We start from the raw sequence: 22,284 nt of genomic DNA, 5'->3' as shown, positions 1-22,284 counted from the left end.
AAATCAAACCCACACTCTTTGCTCTATCTGCTCAAGACCTTCAGAAATCCACTTGCAAACATTAAGCATCACTTCACAATGTGACCCACAAACTCAGAACTTGAACACACCAAACGGAGGTGCTAACAAACCTGGAGACTAAGAACTGTCAGCATCTTCCAGCTGCACGGTTTTAACATGCTGGTGCTCTTCAGAAGTGGAAGCGTATTGCAAGTCCCTGCTTTATAACTGAGATGGCAAGCCCTGTGCATCAGGGCAACTGTTACCTTGTCCAGAGAGAGAAACCAGCTCCAGTCCTAACATGCAGAAAAATAAATTGCCAACACATGCATATCGCCAACAACTGAGCAGTCAACCAGAATCTTCCCCATCTGCCAACACAAGGGCATGGCCACTGACACAGAAAAGCACACAAACATCACACAGGAGCAGTGCAGGGAGAGCAAACATCCCAGCCAAGACTTCCCCTGGAAGTCAATGTTTTGAATGTGCTTTCAACTAATTCACTCCCATCCATCAATTGGCACATTCTCATTTGTTAGTCAAGTCACCGATTTACAACTAGACTGATAAAAACGAAAAGCTGCTTTAAAAACTGGACATATGGCGCCCGATTTGTGAAATTAATTTTATTTTTGAAACATGATATCCAATTACAAATAAATAATCCATACAATATAACTCAATTAGGATACACGACGTTCAGGCAGGTCCTAGTAACAACCAAGATCACATTGAAAAGGAGTTTAAATTAATTAACCCATGACAGAAATATACAACTGGTCGTTCAATTGATTTCTCAGCCCAGCCCAAGGTGTACACGAGTTGAAAATAGTTCCTCTGATCAGAAACAGATGTACACAAATTAACACCTACTCCAAAGTAGTTACTGCACCACATGAAGAAAGAGGCTGCATCGCGTGGCCTACACGTAGCTTTAGTACAGAAAGCTTGTGCATTCTAGCAGGATACAGGTTCATCCCACAGCAATTTCCGCACACAGACTTCCAAGCTTTACAGGATGTTTTTGCCCATGGTTTCAACCAGACAACCCCTTCCACCTCCACATCAAGCCAGCAGCACGAGGATACGCATTATGTTCTTACCTTCAGTTCCACGTTGTTCGTTGCTTTCATTTCGGCCAAATACTTCACTGCTGAGCTACAGCTTCCCACTGAGGTATGGTTCTTGCATGTGCAAACTGCAGTAACAGCAGCATTGGTAAACTCACAAGGTCTCTGCTGACGCTATTTGTTAATTTCCTGACCTGCTCCACGAATCAATATTCTCCACAAAGAACATTTATCATGTCTAGATTGAATTTAGTCTAAAGTCCTGATATATTTTTAAGTAGTTATGGGATTTGTTATAGGACATTCACAGCATCCTTGGAATTTCTTGGACAGTCATTATTTTTAATAAATGAAATACATTTTTATGCTACATAAATTCTCACAGCAGAGAAAGTAGTTACCATTCCCAATGGTCCAAAATGGTCCAAAATTCTGCAAGGCTTGTATATACAAAAGCTCTGTTAAAAATCTGTAGAAATCCCACCCCCTTTTGTGGCCCCTCAGGTGAGGTATAAACCCTTTGTTCTCAATGTGAACTCAGGTAGATTGTTCAAAAGTCACAGCCCTTCTCGTTGCAAAGTTCCCCACAGGATGAAGGCTGCTGCTGCTAACCAAGCACTTCTCATAGCTCACTCCACAGCTGCCTACAGCATTCGGGACGCGTGCAATACATCCCCTCAGGTGGTTCTGTTGTTTGTTTCTACACTGGGCATAGGAAGACTGAAAAAAGGAAATGGAAAGATACCAGGCAAACTGCTGGCATTGTGAGTAATGCATTGTACATCTACACCAGTACCACTAGCATTTCAAACCCCTTCCAGTTGTCTTTCTGCTCAGCAGTGCACATGGTGCCAATGTGGTGGCAGCCCCAAATCCCTACCAGTCACAGCACTCACTGGCCTCAATGGGAGCTGGAAGAAGGCAGAGCCGAGCAGCATTACATTACCATGCTCACCACAAGTTTTTCTTTAAGCCCATCCAAATATTTTATAAGTCTTTCAGAACTTCAACACCGAAGCTGAAATTGATGAACCACTTCAACTTCACATCCCATGTAAGAAAAGATCCGCATGAATCTGATTCCTGAAGGAGGAAGAGCTATTTATACTGATATAAACATTAAACATAAAAAACCTGAACTGAAAATAATAATCATCATCATCAAATACAGACTGCAACCCAATCAGAGAGAAAAAAAAGAAAAGAGAACTACTAATACCAAATGATTTCAATTTCATTTACACAATTCACCCAAAACTGCATGTAAACTCTGGAATAGCAATTTCCAATTCCTTCTGAATTTACCAAATTAATCAAATCCGCTGCACGAAGCACCAGGTGATATACACAGCAACAGTACTTGAGCAATTTATTAACCAGAATCATCAAAAACCACTTGAGCAATGCATGCCCTGTGCTGAGTGCAAACACCTTAAGAACCTGCTGATGGAGGACAGACACAGCGCCACACTGCCCTGCGGTCCTGGCAACTTCCACATCCTGACAGTTCATTTCCAACATGAATCTTTACCTATCATTTATTATCTACGTACCTGAAGGCATTACTCTTAGAAAAGCAGTTCTGCTTTTTGCTTGTTTTCTGCACTTCCATTTCACCTGTTACACCACAAACACAGCAGTCTTTTATAGACTGCAGAAGAGAGAATCTGCGATAACCTAACAAATAACAGCACAAACCTTCTCAGCCTTTTTCCAAGACTCAAACCTACTTGATTACATTCAACTGCTCTGAAACTGCTTTCTGTAAGCAGTGGAAAGTGTTAATTGAAATAATATTTCAGAATACTTTTTAAAGGGAATTCACACATCGAACATCTTCCACAACTGCCACATCAACACTCCGAGTGCTAGCAGCAGGAATTCCCTTCCCCAGTCAAACCTTCTGCTGTTCAGAACTGCCATACGCTACCATAACGTACTACTAAGTGAGCAGCAAGACCTCAACTTTTAGCACTGCCGGTATGATACACACAGGAATCGTCTCCAAATGAACACCTATTTGCTCCATCACAAAGCTGAGGGATGGATGGTTCTTTCACATTCTGACGGAACTGTGATTATTCTTTCTAGAAATATTTTGAGATGAAAACTCAAAGCTGAAACAAATCTAAATGATAAAGAGATCTCCGGTAACTTTTCAAACAATATTCACATATCTACAGCAAAACAGAAACTGAGGCTCCTTCCCAAAGTAAGAATTTGGGTGTAACGATTAGACAAGTAACACAAATACAGCTCTGACTGACAAATACCTCAAATATCTGTTTTTAAAAGGAAAAATAAAAACTAAAAACCCCAAACCTCTGAATAGAAGAACACAACATTAAAAGGGAGATTTGTAATGGCACAAAGGGCAGCTAGGCACTGTGTGAACTGAGAACATAACTGCTATTAGGACTTTAGGTTCCCCCCTCCACAGTAAGATTTGGATTGCAGCTAGCACAGAACAGGGCTGTAATCGTACTTGTACAACCCAAACAGTAAACCCACTGTGTTGACCAAACCTAACAAGAAGACAGAACGGGATTTGTCGCAGTCCCTATGCTAAACAGACACTGTTAAACTTATAAAGCATTAATTGAAATTCATTCCAAGAGTTCTTATTAGCTCTGCACAGTTCAACTACTGTATGGAATGGTCATGAGCTACTTCAAGGGGCTTCTGTATTCAAGAGATTATTCTTCCATTTCATTTCTGCTGGGTTAGTAAGTTATTTAATACAAAAGATGCTCACTAACACCTGCACAGTTACCCACCTTAATGCAGAGCTGTGCCGTGACCACCTTTTCACTTTCAGACAAAAATAGAAGTAACCATTAGGCACATATTAAAGGTGTTTTAAACAAGCTGTAACGTCAAACATTTTCTCCCTCAGATTCACACAGAAAAATACCACAGCAGCAAATAACCTGGTCCTCTGTTCAACAGTGATCTCATTATAAGCATTTTTAATTTACATAACGTCACAACATCAGTACCTTATCTATAAATAGTTAGGTAAAAAAAGGCCCCCAGTATTACCATTTCTTACATAGCCAAGTTCTCCCTATATACATCCAAATGTTAAAGATACAAATAAAACATTATACAGGATTTATAAATGTTTAAAAACTTGAGGCTTCAGAATCATGGTTTCCCAAGAACAGTCAGGAGAATCCAAGAACTGACAAGGTAGAAAACTGGGAAAAAAGGAGACAGACACGAGTTTGCTGCCTTAAGAATTTACTAAACTCGCTGGTCATCGGGGTGATGTTATCAGAAATAACAGTTTAGGCTCCAAATGAGGAACGGTGGTTTGGTGTTTGATCTCAGGTGCTGAGACAGGCAATTCAAGTATTTCCTATTTGATCCGAGCTCACTGTAGCAAAGTGGTGCAGAAAAATACTTATTTTACATTTGTTCCGTACATCCGATCGATGTCCATCTGATAGTAGGCCGTGAGCTCCTTGCGCTTTAGTTTGAACGCATCTGTCACTAGGCCAGTCTCAGGGGTCCAAGGATCAGGGCTCAAACGGATTTTGACTGGTATCTCAAACTTCTCCAGATTAGCTACAAATAATAAAGAAATAAATCAAAATCACACAACCGTTTTTACAATACAAAACGTAACACAAGCATTTTCATACAATTAATTAAAAGGAAAAAAAATAATGAGGATCCATGTTCTCACACAGAGAAGCATAGGAAATCACTGAAGAAGCGCTCCACAAATACCCTATAGTCAGGCTCTGAAAACCCCAGAGTGATCACACACACAGCTGCAAGATCTACCAGTGTTATTCTCCAGTTCCCACAGAAATACTGGGATAAGGCTCAGATGTTGGGCTGCCTGAGCTGTTCCCTAGCTTCAGAAAAGCCTCAGTGCTTACTTTAAAGCCTACAATACCAAAGGGAAAAACAAAACCATATAAAATAGTACAAAAGAGTATGTAAAAAGTGCCTAAGGATTAAATCAAATATTCTGTTTCATCCATTTTAATGAAGTAGTTGCAACAATAGAATCCTCTTCGAACAGTCACAGTGCTACTCAAAATAGGCAATGTTGTACATCCCAGCAGCTCCTCAGAAAGAACTTCCCAGTATGCTCTGTGCCTTGAAGGAAGGAACTAGAGATGTGAACGTGAAGATAAAAGTGTATTGCTCTACTGAGTATGTATTCATCTTAAGATTATATTCCAGCATCACAAATGTGCAAATACGCTACTCACATAGCTTACGGTATACACAAGTAATATGAAGGAGAGGTGAAGGCTAACAGGACAGACTGTTGGAAGTATGGAATTATCCAGGGTGGAAAAGATGAAGGCAAGTTGCAAAGAGCTACTGAAAACCATCACAATACTGAATGACTGCACAACACAACAGGGGAGAACACTCACTGCAGAAAGACATAGAAGATGATGCATGAGAAAAACAAATTGAACCTCCGCAGTGACTATTTAAGAAACATTCTGTGGCATTAACAGTTATGTGACAAAAGTTCAGCTCTTAGAAAAGGTCAAAATAAGAAAAAAAAAAGGCAGAAATTGTTACATAAGAAGAAACAAAATATCACTGTGCCACTGAATAATTCCACACCAGAACAGCTAAGTAGATTACAAGCAATTAGCATGATAAAGACACAGCTGAGAGGGAAGTATAATAGACACTGAAAAAATCCCTGACTGCCATTGTGACCATTCACTGCCTCTTCCAACACAAGAGCTCAGCAGAACCAAATGACCCTTGCAGACCGCAGGGATAAAACACACAAGAGGCATTTCTTCACCTCTAGTTAATCACTGAACCGAGCAACTCTGCCACAAGACAGTATGGATACTGATAAATGTATAACTTTAAAATATGAGTTAAATGTTAAATCAGAAGAAGGCTTCTTAAAGCCACGAGGCACAGCTTTATGTTTAGGAATTCCTTCAGATATGAGACAACAGAGACTGGGAGAACCCACAACACTGTGGGCTTGTTTCAGTCACCTACATCTAAGTATGTAGCACGAGACTGTCTAGTACTCAGCACAGATGTATTACCAGTCTATAGGAGACCCACTTCTGGACTAGAGGCAGAAGGCTAAGATGATATTATAGGAAATCCTAAACAGCATTAGACACAAAGACATAAGCAACCAAACCGCTTGATGCATTTGTTCTGTTGGTATATTCTTTACTTGGGAACCGGCCACATTAGAAATAAAAAAAGAAGTTACAAGACAACATGAACGAGAACTAACTTGGTTCTCTGACCCACTCACGCTTTGTTGCTTACTTTTGTATGGAAATCTCACTCCATGTATGCTCTATGAATATATAACAAAATCCATATGCACAAGGAAATATTTTTAGGGCATATGCCTGTCCTTTTCACAGACACTTACTGCCCACAGTTATCCAGCTACTCACCTGCCATGGCAGCCTCGGCTAGCACCTTCAGTACCTCTTTTTCCATCTCTGAACTGTTACAGATTTCTTCCCAGGTTCCTTTAAATCCTTTCTTCCGAGCAAGTTCTACAAGCTCCTTTTGATTTGGCACAACAAATCCAATGACGTAAGAATGGAAACTGAGAAGTATAATGTATTTTAGTATGAATTTTGTGAAGTTAATGACTCTTCAACAATAACATTACAAGATGAGGAAATTGCAATTCATACAGGGATATGGCTCTTCACAACTGAGTTTTGTTCACCTGATTATCTTTCTGAAGTAGTATGCAAATCACCTTAGCCTGCTTAAAAGTAAGTAGAAAGAGAAGCTACTTACCTTACCACAACTGGATTGCTTCAAGGTGTGCTGTCCATATGCATATTCCACTGTGCCTCATGCTCAAAGCTTTGGGGAAGCAGAACCCATACGATGTCAATGCGCCCTGCCTCTCCTCATGCTTTGCATCTTGGTATGAAGACAGGTGTGCAGCTTCCCTACCTCAGTTTCCTCTCAACTGCAGAAATCCAGTTACTGTAGAGGAGCAGAGGACTGCAGTGAAGAGGGGTTGGAGAGCAGATTGTGGAATAAGCATATGCACAACACATCTCAAAGAACGCCTGCTTCTGTAGGGGAAGTAACTTCTCTTTCTCTTTCAAGTGGTTCTCCACACGCTCTCTACTGGTGGCAATCTTTGTCTACTTCTGATATGTCTAGAACATACAAAGCCATTATCTTAAAGTCTTTGGAAAACAATGAAACCATTATCCCTGAAGCAAGAAATCAAGATTTCTGAGATGGTGAGAAGCTTAAGGAAAATGTGAACAGAACCTTACATATAAAGTTGCTACATAACCCATTTCTCTCCTTTCCACAAAAGCCATTTATCATGAATTGCAACTGTTTTTGGTTGTTTTGTTTTGATTTCTCAGCTTTCTTGTCTCTTTTCCCCTCTTAAATTTCTTTGGGAGTTGAAGCAATGTCCCTTCCTTATTGTTGGTGCCTCACTGAGCTCCAAGCAGATGCTGTTCCCAGTTTTCTTCTGGATTCTTTATAGGTGGTCCACCTTTTCTGAAGTGTTGTGCCCAGAACTAAAATCCTCTAACACTTAGTAAAGCAAAAAGATTACTGTGCATCTGGTTGGTTACACATTTGATTATGCCATGTATTTACCTGTGTGCAACAGCATGGCATTTGGTGATCAATATCAATTCCTACTCAACTACTACCAGCTGGTGGGGTGGTTTTTTAACATCCATACAAAAAAAAAGATAACAACAGTACTCTTTGACTATAGTGATCTTACACTGCAATAAAAATTAGGTCAATGACAAAGAAATTACCAACAAAATGAATAAGTATGCTTCGCTAGATTGAGCGATAGAACAGATAGCTCTTCTACTTAAGGAATGCTTCAGACTGACCAGACAAATCTGTTTCAGATATTCTTATACTTGACTATTACAAAATATAGTTACCATTACTCCACAAAACATCTGTGAATGCATGTGAAGTATTACATATTAGATGCATCAATTGCAAGAGAATTACTGAAATTTACAGGCCTTTTACAAGTATTCTAGTACACTGCAGATGTCACATTTATCTTAAAAAATTAGCAAAACCAATTGACAGTGCACTTCTGACAATGAACTCCAAACCTAGCACTGCAGAAATCACCATCTGTAGAAGACTACAGCCATCAATTACAGAGAGCACTCAGAACGTGCATGTAACTTCATGCAGCCAAATCTGAGATGTGCCCATTGGGTGAAATCCACAATGAAAGCTTAATATCATGAAAGCTTCTCAGCAGTGTTATCTCTAATGCCTATTTTTCCAAATCTATCAAAACTGATGTTACACCATGACTACTAGTTATGAGATAACACAGAACCAGGTGAACAAACCAGAAGTTCACTTTTCAATCTACCACTACAGAGCAATTCTCTGCTGTCTGCTCCAGCTTCCTTCAAAGTTAAGTGGAATTACAGGGGCCATGCTGAATAGAGTATTCTGGATCATTCAGAAGCTCCAAAATGACAACAGGAAAACAAGACCATCTGAAGTATGTTTACACATTTAAGTCTATACTACGTATAGATAAGAAATTCTAGAAATAGAAACTCAAGATATGTCTGAGCCCTTATATGTCTAATTTAGTAGTACAGTTACAAAGAAAATTGAAAGCACATTTATCACTATTTGTTAGCGGTGAGTCTGCATAGTATTCACAGTGCTTTCAAGCTTTGGGGTTCCTGTGAGTGTTCTGCAGGGGTACAAGTCAGCTTGTGGGCTATTGGTTTTGTTTTTACTTCCCCCTTCCTCTGAAGAACAGATCACAGCTAAATACAGCAAAGAGCAAGATGTGCTAGGGCTTGTATAAGTAATAACTCTAAAGTGCTTGATTAACATCTGTTACAAAAGCAGTTAGAGCTCAGTTGTTTTTCTGACTGGAAAAGAAGGAAATGAAAGAGACTCCAAAAAAATGATGGGAAAAGAAAAAGATACCATTCAGATGTTTTAGTTTTCACAAAGAACGCTATTCCATCATATTTTAAATAAGAGTTGAAAATATCCACACAAAACATTTTGCTTATAGCTTCAGAAAAACAGAAAAAGAATACAGCAATAACAAAACACCAGCTGCTTCTCACCTGCTTGCATATGCACAAATGTTATCTACCAGCGGAAGATTCTTCAGAGCTGCTTCGACTTTGCCAAGAGAAACATATTCTCCTGCTTGCAGTTTTACAAGGTCTTTTTTACGATCTATTGACAAAGAACGAAATCTAATGTTAGTTATGCAACACAGAAGTTTGACATTGATTTTATACTTCTCTGAGATGTATGTATACACATCAGAAAGCAAACTGACTCATGTTTGGAATACGTTCTGGAAGCATTTAATGTCACATTTACAGGCTTCAATTTTATTAACCTATCCCTCACTAAAACATGAACCACATTTCAGCTGCACAGATTTTCTGCCTGTAAACCAGCACTTCCTATATCACAGCACTAGCATGTGAAGGGAAGATAACTAGAATTACAGAAAAGCCAGCATCTGGCTAGAAACACACATTGCTGTTAGACATACAGATGTCTGAGGCAGGAGGGGTACAGCATTTGGTGATATTTTGCTATTTATTCCTAGACTAAATACATATTTAAGTAGTGACTGTCTGTTATATGAAACATGACAACAATTGAAACTGAAAATTAAGCCCAAATTACACGAGCTTATTGTTTGCAGCCCAAAGAAGGCCAAAGGTGGAGGGCCAGACCCACCTGGCTACAATGGTAGCCAAGACAACCTCTTTGTTATACCTGTATGCTTCTTTTCATAGCCAGGCAAAGTTCTGTAGCTTTTACCAGTTTGACCAGTGAAAGGCAGTTGCAATGGGACCTAAGCTTTCATTCATATAGTAAAACACATAAGCTTAGTTTCCAGGACTAAAGAGCAGCCTGAATCACCCTCTAACTTCAAGAAAGATAACTGGTAGTTTATAGGGCATCTATTTTGGAACCTGTAGATGTCAAAGAATTAGAAGCCTATCACAGGCTTATGCGTATTACCTTTATCTTAGTATAGTCTTCCACTAGCTCCTTTAGAATAAAGGAATATTCTTATTCCTCATTTCTAAAGAGTGCTAAGACTAAAAAAACCTAAAACCAACTTATTGAATTGCTGAGAACACACTGCCAGACAACTCTTCTTACTGAATCAGACTCCACACTTTAAAAAAATATAAAATAAAATTACAAGATCTACGACAACTTATTTGGCTCAAATCAGCCTATATTTAGCTACTTACTACTCAGTCAAACTAACAGAGTGGAGTCAATATTAGGATTATTTTGACAGGAAACTATTTTGAAAATGATTTTTAAAAGCACACAATTGAGTCTGTTACAGTATCAGCATTTTCTTGGGTTAAGACTTCAAAATGTATGACAAGAGATGAAGATTTTTTGTTAACTACAGCAAGATGCAACCCTGAAAAACAGATGTGCACACACACACATACACACACACATACACACACACATACACACACACATACACACACACATACACACACACATACACACACACATACACACACACATACACACACACATACACACACACATACACACACACATACACACACACATACACACACACATACACACACACATACACACACACATACACACACACATACACACACACATACACACACACATACACACACACATACACACACACATACACACACACATACACACACACATACACACACACATACACACACACATACACACACACATACACACACACATACACACACACATACACACACACATACACACACACATACACACACACATACACACACACATACACACACACATACACACACACATACACACACACATACACACACACATACACACACACATACACACACACATACACACACACATACACACACACATACACACACACATACACACACACATACACACACACATACACACACACATACACACACACATACACACACACATACACACACACATACACACACACATACACACACACATACACACACACATACACACACACATACACACACACATACACACACACATACACACACACATACACACACACATACACACACACATACACACACACATACACACACACATACACACACACATACACACACACATACACACACACATACACACACACATACACACACACATACACACACACATACACACACACATACACACACACATACACACACACACACACACACACACACACACACACACACACACACACACACACACACACACACACACACACACACACACACACACACACACACACACACATACACACACACATACACACACACATACACACACACATACACACACACATACACACACACATACACACACACATACACACACACATACACACACACATACACACACACATACACACACACATACACACACACATACACACACACATACACACACACATACACACACACATACACACACACATACACACACACATACACACACACACACACACACACACACACACACACACACACACACACATACGTTTACCTGAATTTAAGAACTCACCAATAATTTTTAGACATCCGTCTTGATGAAACTCTCCAATATCTCCAGTATGGAGCCACCTCTGCCCATTCTCATCAACAGTGAAATCTTTTCTGGTTCGTCCTTCATTTTTATAGTAGCCCACAGTCACATTTTGCCCTCCAATAAGAATCTCACCTCTAGGATATGGCTTATCAGTGTTGTAATATCCACCTGAGAATTGTTCCAGTTAACAAGTATTAAAAATACATTCCAAGGCAAGAATCCCTATTACTTTTGTATTCAAATACTAATAAATTCAGTAAGCCAAAGCTACCACTTGAAAACTCAGTCTAAGCAGTTCGGTAAGAGAACACCTTGTTCTAATCCCTTCCAGCATATAAACAACTATTTAACAGGCATGCTTACAAACAGTGAAACTCAATGTGGAGGAAAATGCCACGTCCATGCAATTTTATGTTCATTTTTTGCCAGGACTGGCACACACCATCGGCTCCTTCAGGATCACATCAAGAAAAGAAAACATTCACTTCATATTTTAGGAACAAAACCCACCAAAATCTGAGGTTTTACATTATCCCTAAATTCCCTTAAGTATAATGTAGGTATATTCTACAATACATAAGAGCCTACCTCAGAGGAAGTGGTCTAAACACACTTCAAATGTCATTAAGTGTACTTTATATAGCATCCAGTAAGCTACCCTTCTATACATCACTGTTTTATGTCTTTTATTAATAATATTAGGAAGACCATTTTAAAACTTATTAATGGCAACAGAAGATATCATGCACATACTTTAGTTAGACCCTACTGAATCCAACAGCTCCAAGATACAACACAAGACTTGTACCCTCTCCTGTACAGATGGCTTCTCCAAATTGCATTTACCGTGACTGGAATAAAAGCCAAAATGTAACCTAGTCAAAACACTATTCATGTGTTGATAGCTTGTCTAGATGTCTTTTTAATATAGAAACATGGCTTCAAACACAGAAACTGGTTTTGCTCTCCCTGAAGATCATACGTACATAGGTAAAAGTAGGGATTAGGAAAAACAGTCTTCTAGTTAGTACTACCAAGCAAAGTCCAACAGAAACCAGCTTAAGGCTCTTGCAAATACATGATCATTTAATCACATATAGAACTTCTCACCTTCTTCCCAGTTCAATAACTTGATTTCGCAGCAAACCAAAGGTGCTCCCACTCTCCCTGTAGTGTAGTCCCAAACTACAATATTAAAAAAAAGAATTTTCCAGATTAGAAAAAAAAGAAAAAAAGAGTAGAAAAAATTTATGTTCTCACATACTTTGTTTACTTTATTCATACTCCTGAAGTTTAACATATACAACAAAAACAAAACAAACAAGCAAGGTAAAACTCCTATCCTGCAAGAGAACAGATGTCTGTATTTAGAGGCAGTTCCAGGCACAACAAAGCTCTGATGATAAGCTGCCCACACGGATCACACTGCAGAAAGCATCACAACTTTTAACAGTACTTGCCTGACTTAGAAATGACAAGCAATTACATCTCATCCAAATCTGAAGATTCTATTTTTTGATCCACTTTCCTGGTTTCAGTCCCCAACAGTTCTGCACCTGAGCCACCTCACAGACAGAATTACTGGAGAGGGCATCACTCATATTACAATTCCACTATTACTTTCCCTAATCTTCTGAAGAAACTATTACCAAAACTTCTTAGAACAACAAGAACATACCAGTAATCTGTAGTCAACAAGGAACATAACACACGTTCCACAGTCCAGCACAATCTAGCAATGAGCCTTAGATATCTCTATCTGACTCCTAGGTACACCATCACCACTGTCAAAAAAACCAGGAGCTCTGAGTGGTTTTGCCACCACAGAACATGGGTGTAATTTTAGGACCAATAGAAATTTTTGGGCATATGGAACCATGAAGTTAAATGAAGTTTAAGTCCAGCACAAGTTTTTGCATTCTTTTTTTTAACTGCTATTATCTTCCTAATGTTTCTATACGCTCACCAAAATAAGATCAAATTTATTCACTTCAGCCAGTAAATAGAACACTGTCAAGATCCCATTCACACTATCACAGGTTTCTCCATCATGAGTGAGAACACAGATTCTGTATGGAGGCTACCACAAGTGTCAACATTAAAAATGTTTCATTAATTTTTTGATGAAGAGAAATTCCCAGCATTACCCAATTATATTTTAAGGCACACACCAAACAAAGGCACTATCAGAAATTATCAATGCAGAGCACGCAGCGTGGATCACAGCACCCTGCAGGACACGCCAACACCAACCTTCTGTGATTGTTCCAGCTCCAGCTGATTCAGTGAGCCCATACCCCTGCCCTACAGGGCAACAGAAGCAGATGTTCATAAATCGCTGAGTAGCAGCAGAGAGCGGAGCTCCTCCACAAAGCAGGATGCGGATTTTTCCACCTAACAGCATTCGTACTTTCCGGAAAATAAGGCTAAAACACAAAGATAAGCAATATTTATTGCTTAAAAGTAAAACAAGGCAGTATCTGATTTTGTATTTGATTTATATGTGTTTCATGTGGTAAGACTTGAGACATATTTTTTGATGCCATTAAAAATAAATTTAAAATTACCTATCGCAGAGTGGGGTCGTGTAACCTTTGGAAATCTGTTCCATTTTGTAATTGTAGGCCAATATAAAGAGATTTCGCTGGAAACTCGTCATTTCATTTACCTTATTCATGACATTTTTGTAGATTCGATCCATAATTTCCTAGTTAAAGAAAGACCAACTCAAAGTAAAAGAAATCATGCAATCAATACAAGAAAAAGGGACTTATCTAGAAATCCTAATATAGCTCAGACAATCAACCACTCCCAGCTGTTTCCTCTTCCATTAGTAAATCATAACAAAGCACTAAAATTAAATGAGGAGAGCAAAAATCCGAACAGGATTACTGTTCAATCCCAGCCTGCCTGCTGTCAACCACCCTCATCCTATGAAGCATTACACAAGACAGAGTCCATTTCTCTCTTCACCACCATCTTGCACATCACAAATCAGTGTGAAACCTAGCACATGGCTAAACCAGGAAACACCATCCTTAACAGGTTACAAGGTAGAAATACAGTCTCTTCCCAGGAAGGCTTTAATCTTTGTCAAGGGCTATTTCCATCACATGGAGGCTGTTTTCAAATCATGTACGTATTATTACATGTGTAGTTCTATGTTTTTATATATCATATACATGTGATTTTAAAACAGCCTTTGTGAAGAAAGTATATACCCACTGATATGTAAATACGTGGTACGTGTATACACACATAGAGCATATTATGAGTAGAGAACTAAGATGACAGTGTAATCCCTACAGCTATTTAAACTTTTTCTAAGTTTATGACACTTATATTGAGAATAAACACCATCATATATAGATAAATACCAATAACATTATTTTATGCTACCTTAATATCCAAGATTCTAGCTTTTATTTTTTAAACAATCTCTGCATTTATTTTGATGATAAAGTTTAAACTATGAATCACATTTTTAACATTGTTACATCCTTCAGCAACTTACCGGGACAGCTGCCATCAGGGTTGGTTTAAGTATAGTAACATCACCTTTGCTTCCTTTCTTGATTTTAGAGGACTAAAACGAAGAACAAGTTCATTAGCAAACATTTCAAGACTTGTCGCTTAAGAAACAAAATGGCATAGCACATCTTCCAAATGACTGTTTTAACTCTCTTGTCAACAATTAAACTACCTCAGCATACCAGTCATAACTGCTGAGATCCTGTTTCTTGGGATCTATGACCAAGAACTGACATGAGTAATTTTTTTCCCCTCTCTCCATATGGGCTTACATCAACAATGTACCTGGTCAGCTAACGTCTGAGGTGAAGAGTAACCAATGCGGCATCCATGAGACAGGCACACAAGTTCAGCACTCAGCTCCAGAACATGGGCAAGAGGCAAATAGCCAACATAAATGTCTTTTTCCCTGAAAAGAATTGTTAAGAGAGAGGTTTATGCCACACCATTAAAGTCAGTCACTAAGCTAAATTTACTCGAAGCTTTCAGAAGAACTGTAAGTAGAAGAATGCCTATGAGCTTATGAATGTATTTCAAATATGATGGGCCATGTCTCAAGAATTACCTAAGTGGGAACTGTAGGTTTATAGCATGAATGAAGTGCCATGTTTACACATCCCAAGACCATTAACTGGGCTAGAGCTGCACAGGCAACTCTGCAGATGATATTAAAATCTGCACCAAGCCGAAACAACCCACAGAATGTAACACTAGCTAAAGAAATGCTGCTTAAGGCAGATTTCAACCACTCTGCTGCAAGATGGTCTCACAGGCTTTGCAGCCCAATCTTGCCAGTGTACAGATGATGAGAAAGACAGCACATGGAACACTCATGTCATTCAACACAGTACTGTAAGATGCTCAGACATCAGTGCGTGATGCAATGGGTCAAAGACAGAGAAATATAGCACTTCTTAAATTTTACACTATAATTCTATGTGGCTGCCCACATACACCTTTGGGTAAGAGCTGGCACATACCCCAGATTTGGAATCCTTTCAGCCATTCCAGTTATACCAGCAATTATGTTGCAGTGGGAGATCATAACTCCTTTGGGAATTCCTGTGGATCCACTTGTGTACATGATCACTGCGATATCAGAGGGTACAGGCCTGGCTTGCTGTTTGTTTCCTGCAATTTTCATTAAAAAAAGAAAAAAAAAGAATATAGACTGCATGGAAAGCCTATCAGATGGGTAGGCCTTACAAGCTAACACACTACAGCAATTGTTCTAATATAATACTCATGACTACTACTACTACATTTTGCTTTCATTTGAAAAGACTATGGTCACGCTTAACGGCCTTCACAAAGGGAGGGAACTTCTTTGTATGAGTAATACATCCAGTGATCGCTCCAGCCTGCTGAAACAATGTTTTATCTTCCAAAAGAGAAGAGAAATGGGTAGATCTTCACTTCTTCAAAATGCCTCTCAGCTTTGTAAGCTTATAAAAGTATGCCACACTGGTTCCATGCAGGTACAAGGTAAATCCCTAGTTACAAATCTACTTTGCCATATGCTTCCCTGTAAACTGACAATGTGGTGCATCATCTGTAGCAGTCAGAGCATGGTTCTGCTGGGCCAACGTGAGCTCCAGTTTCCATAAACATTTAAATTCAACAGCTTTAATAGGATTAAAGTGTTTTCAAATACTTGCACTGAAAACAAGAAAATATGAAAGCAAACTGGATACTCAAAGGAAATGCTGCATAATGCGCAACACATGCAGCACAACGTGTATACTCCATGAGAACAGTGAAAGCATATTTAAAAGTTTACGCTTACTGAACCCTGTCCATCCTGCACAATGACCAACACAGAGGAAACAACATAAAAATAAGTGCATTTACTGAATATCATGAGAGCAGAACATAACTACTTGCAGTATTCCATAATTGATGAGTGGCTAACTCAATAAAGGTAATGTCCTTTTATTATAGTTTACAGCATACACTGTTCAAAAGGCTGGAGAAAAAAAGATAAGATTGCTTTTTACAACAATTGAGGGGCCACCATGTCAGCAGCAAACCTGACATTCCCCTAAACTTCAGCAGCAGATGGACTAATCACCCATAACAATCCTAAAACACAATTCATCCCAACATTCACGTGCTCTCAGTGGTTAAAATACACTGAAAACACAGAAAAAAATTACAAAACGTATTGAATACCATGAAATCTTGAGATACCTCAAGATACTCCTACTCCTCAGAACTGAATAAAAACTGCACTATGAGAAGTGAGTTAAAACACCTTAAGTTCCATCTTCTAATTTTAAAAGTGCTGCAAGGGTTAGAAATAGGTCTCAAGAAATCAACACCATAGATTGATACTTCCAGAAATATAATAAAAGTGACCAAGTTCTGTCAGGTTTTGGTAACTATTTTACATTTTCTTATTTGTGAACCTAACAAAACTTAATGATGGCGATTTACTGATGCTTTTTCTATAAAATGCAGAATAATTTTCTCTGTGTGGTTTAAATAACCTATTTTCAAATACAACTGATCATACGAATGTGCTTTAAGTTTCTGCCCTGGCCTAAATGCTTATCTTTACTGTTTTTCTTCAGCATGTGCAGTGCTTGCTTGTGGAAAAGACCGTTTTTATTAAAAGCATTTCACTAACTGCTTAGTTTTCTGAGACCTGCAATTTCTCCAAGTTTACTTAATGGTAAATCAAGTTAGATCAAATTAGGACAGATGAACCAAACAGAAAGAAGAGGTAACCTACCACTATCTGCCTTGGCTCCCATAGCTTGCACAGAAGCCATAGTGTGAACAATGACACCCTTGGGAAATTCTGACCATGTTGTCGGTTTGCCATCCACTGTTATAATATGTCGCAGCCGTGGAATTTGAGAAACAATTTCCTGTAGAAATTCAAACATCAATCGTGAGGTTTGGGCTAACAAGAGAAAAAAGTTATCTAGTGCACACATTAAGGAAAAAAAGAGACATAAAATATTTGAGGATTTAAAATACAGAGCATAAACTTGTCGAGCTCACATGGCTACAAAGCTTGAAGCTTTCCACATTTAGATTTGTAGGACTAATTAACCTTTCCATTTATAAGTCCAAACATTTCTCCAACTATTTATTAATCAGAGTCTATTTCAAAAGAAGCACACGCTTAAGACTATGAAGATTAACAGAGATTACTATCTACTATCACAGAACACTGAGAAGAAAAGGGTCTGGAAATCATGGAGCTCACAATAATGCTTAGGTCATTACTTGATTACTACACTATCTGAAATAACCAACACCAAGCAAAAAATACATAAAATAATTACTTAAGTACCAGTTAAAAATTCCAAGCAAACTCTTGAATTGTAAAACAGCTATCAAAGTTCTAAAGAAAGAAGACAGGATTCTCTAGCAGAAGTAATTCACTTTCTTACAATGATTATTTATGTCACCTTGTGCTATATACGGTATCATTCCAGTAATTTAAGGGAAAGAAATATAAAGTTTGGAAAATTCTCATTCAAAAAGAGCAATAATGCATTCTTAATTAAACAAGTCCCCTGCGTGAGAGATCTATTTCCTCATACACACTGTAGCTTAACTCATACAGAATCATAGTTCCACCTGCCCATCCTACCTGGGTCAGTAAGGTCTCAGTATACTGCACTCAGGGCTTTGCCAAATAAACAAACCATCACAAAGTTACCACGTGATGTTTGTTTCATACACCTCTTGGCTTGGCAGTAACAGAGGGATAAGTTACCTAAGCTCTGAGTGCTGCTGGCCTGTAGATTCCACAGCAGTTGGCCACTGACATGCCACAGTAAGTAGCTGACACTGACTCAGTCATACCTCCAAAATCAAAGCTTGCAGAGAAAGGAACAACCAAGTCTTAGAAGTCCTCCTTATGAAAACAGCCAAGGAACAGATCAGTTCCAGCACACTGGAGTTTGAAACAAGACACCTAGAACCACTGCTGGTTAAGGCCTGACATTACAACTCTGAACTATTCTTACTGGATCTCAGGGATTTATTGGTTTAAATGAAATTATGAAGTTAAATACAAAATACATTTTGAGGGACTTATATATATATATTTCATAAGTTTTCTCTGCACAAGAAAACAGCTCTGACTCTTCAAGCACCAATCTTGAGATGTAAGACATTAATTCTCTGCTGGGAAAGCATCCAAGAATAAACCAGGAGTATAATCACATTTAGTTACTCATATACAGTTTATACATTTTTCTGTTCCTCCCATTTCCTTTAACAGTTTAGTTTATAGGCTCCAAATCCACCCAGAAACCACAGCAGTTCTTGAGGAGGTGCTGTTTTAGACAGGATTGCAGCTCTTCAATAACACAAACGGTTCATCCTGCCCTCAGAAGTCATCCTGGAGCTGAAATCCAAGGCTATCATTTTTTATGTATATAAAGACAGATACAAAGACCTCGTTCTATAAGAAGTCTTTGCACTACAGAAAGGCAATTCATCATTTCATACAGCTGCCAAACCTTTTGACAATAATGAACAGATATACTGAAAAAAAAGATATAAATAACACTTTCTGACCTTCAATTTTGTTTGCATCAATTCTTTACTAGTGATGATGGTGGTCACCTCTGTTTCATTTAGCCCATGTACTATCGCTGCACCTCCTAGGGTAGCATACAGAGTAACAACTGAAACAACAAAATAAAAGAAACAGGTGAATTTTACTTTACACTTTCAAGTACAGTTTACAACAAGGGGCTGAGATTAACCTGCTCCCAGTTAGGCAAACAGTCAAAATATTTGTCAGCTATTAGGAAGATGGTACAGTGTTGTGCTTTAAAAATACACATTACGTATTACACGATTTAAATACAGCATACTTTTCAACTAGACTAGGAATAAAGAACAAGTACTGCATATGTGACTTCATTACTTCTCAAGCTCTAGTTATATATATTAAAACCATATTATCTTATTCTAGTCGTGTCTTCATGGTTTTTAATCACACATCTGTACTCATTAAATCCACTGTTTAAACACAGGAAAGAAACAGCAAATATTTACTTGACTCCTCTCTTCAGAAGTGTTGTCACAAGCCCCTACCGACTGCTAATAAGAAATTAACAACAAATGAATACTCACATTCAGCATCAAGTCTGAGACCATCAAATTCTTCTACCAATCTAATAAGGATTTAACCGCCACAGTCACTGGACACTGAACTGACATCATGACAGAATGGCTAGAAAATTAAATACTTTGGAAATTGACTATTGGAAAAACTGTTCCCTGTACGTAAGGGCAGCTCAGTGACAGAGCATTAAACCACAGTTGTTTCACACTGACCATTTCAAAAAACCCAATTTCATTTCCTGCCACTCTTTCGGGAACTGCACGATACAAGGAAGGAAGAGATTTGGGAGGAAAGGCAGCTCTGAAAGGGAAGGACTGCTCTCAAGCAAACAAGGTAATGTCTTTTTTTTTCCCCAAGTATAACGCTAAACTGAGGTGTAACAATTTAGTATAGCTCATGTTTCAAAAATGTTATAGGATCAGATACCACAGCTATTAATAACAACAACATCAGTGCACTAAGTCTTATAAGTATCTGATTTTCTTTTGTATTTCTTTTGTATGGAGTCAGTCAGTACGGCACAGTGAGGAAGAACTCAAAATCAGACATTTCTTACACAGAGAAGTAAATAGTTGACCCCTATTTATTTTTTCCTTGTTCAAACAGTCTATCATAGTTCAGAACTGTTGCAGGGCAAATGCACATGCACTGTGTTTTCTTTAATTTGGTGGGAGCAAAGTCCAGAAGAGTGCCTCCACTAGTTCCCACGAGCTCTCCCTCCTTACTTCGGTGACCCCTGTTATATAAACATCTCACAGAAATTCAGCCTCCCCAAGCCAACAAGCACAACCGAGATGCCGTGCTGCTTGGAAAGAAAAGTACGATCTCTGAAATAACCATTTACATAATTACTCATCCACAAAATAAATTCATCAAGGGGAAAAAAAAAAGAGAGATACACTACTTATAAGACAGAGTACTGATGTCACGAGGAGAAACAAACCAAGTGCTGTCTGAGTCATTTCTCCACACTGGCACCTAAAACATTTTCAGGCATATCTGAAAGTGGTTCCAATATTCCCTTCCTATCCCTCCTGGGTTTTCCCTTGAAGACAGACCAAGACGGGATTACCCTTTGTGTTCATCTTTACATATACAGTAATAAAATTGAGTATTAAATGCAAAATGGATCTTTCAATTTCTGCTACAGAAATTGATCTAAAATGAAAAAGGAAAATAAAGCAGTAACACTACGTTTGCCAGCTAATTATACAGAATCTTGTCCTAAAGCAACAGGATCTTTTTCATCATTTATTTCAACATAACCAGACTGCTGAACCCATCACACCTCTGAAAGAAAAAGCAAAGTATACCTTTACAAGCTTCAGCAAAACCAGTGCTGATAGAAACACTTTTGCTCAAGTTTCAGGAAAGTATGACTGAAAAACAAAACCATAACCTTTCCTATTTACTCCTTTATTTGATTATACACACCCAGGTGTTGCATCTGCTCATACCACTGAACAACTCTTCACAGACAAAGAGAGGATACACTGGAAGAAAACTATTTCCCCCCCCCTATTTTTCAATTACCAAACCCACTCTACTCTGGCAAATACAAGACTTACATAGTTTCAAAAGGATGTAAATATGACAATCAAGAACATACAGTATTTCTTATCATCAAGCCACTTGTATGGGCAATACGTAAGAATGAATCCCTCTAATTCTAAAGTACAAAAGGCTCCTCTCTAATGCCATGTACGAACCACATGAACCTGGTCTGTTGGTGTGAATGCTGTGCACCTACATATGATTTAACACATTTCACACTCAAAGAGCGCCACAACACTACCAGAGCAGTTGCAGTTATCCAATGTGGTATCTGAAAACTAACAAGCGTTAATTTGAGTAATTTAGTAATGCCGTGCCATACTATAACTTCAACAACAACCAAATTCTATAATTCATTCAAATGGAGCAAAATGATTACGTGAATACTGCACGATAGTATCATCT

The 22,284-nt window shown here is 38.5% G+C and overlaps 1 protein-coding gene across 2 annotated transcripts in view; it reads right to left on the bottom strand.

The window, feature by feature from the left end:
- Positions 1–617: 617 nt before the first annotated feature.
- The window catches only part of ACSL3 (acyl-CoA synthetase long chain family member 3), a 39,880-nt gene continuing 18,213 nt past the window's right edge, over positions 618–22,284 (bottom strand). Inside the window, exons 4-15 of one of the 2 annotated variants that reach the window (XM_072344543.1) lie at positions 19,770–19,879; positions 17,962–18,100; positions 16,208–16,358; positions 15,513–15,636; positions 15,211–15,282; positions 14,264–14,403; positions 13,950–14,122; positions 12,807–12,881; positions 11,673–11,864; positions 9,167–9,281; positions 6,491–6,648; positions 618–4,643 (exon numbers count right to left, since the gene is read on the bottom strand). In XM_072344543.1, the coding sequence (XP_072200644.1) occupies positions 4,480–4,643; positions 6,491–6,648; positions 9,167–9,281; positions 11,673–11,864; positions 12,807–12,881; positions 13,950–14,122; positions 14,264–14,403; positions 15,211–15,282; positions 15,513–15,636; positions 16,208–16,358; positions 17,962–18,100; positions 19,770–19,879 (1,613 nt within the window). In that variant the 3' untranslated portion in view covers positions 618–4,479. Of the gene's footprint in view, positions 4,644–6,490; positions 6,649–6,868; positions 7,044–9,166; positions 9,282–11,672; positions 11,865–12,806; positions 12,882–13,949; positions 14,123–14,263; positions 14,404–15,210; positions 15,283–15,512; positions 15,637–16,207; positions 16,359–17,961; positions 18,101–19,769; positions 19,880–22,284 lie in introns of those variants that run through there. The other variant, XM_072344544.1, reaches the window with a different exon arrangement.

Source organism: Excalfactoria chinensis, chromosome 9, assembly GCF_039878825.1.
Source record: "Excalfactoria chinensis isolate bCotChi1 chromosome 9, bCotChi1.hap2, whole genome shotgun sequence".
NCBI classification, from domain to species: domain Eukaryota; kingdom Metazoa; phylum Chordata; class Aves; order Galliformes; family Phasianidae; genus Excalfactoria; species Excalfactoria chinensis.
The sequence above is the reverse complement of the archived record's forward strand: the minus strand, read 5'-3'. Positions and strand labels throughout refer to the sequence as shown.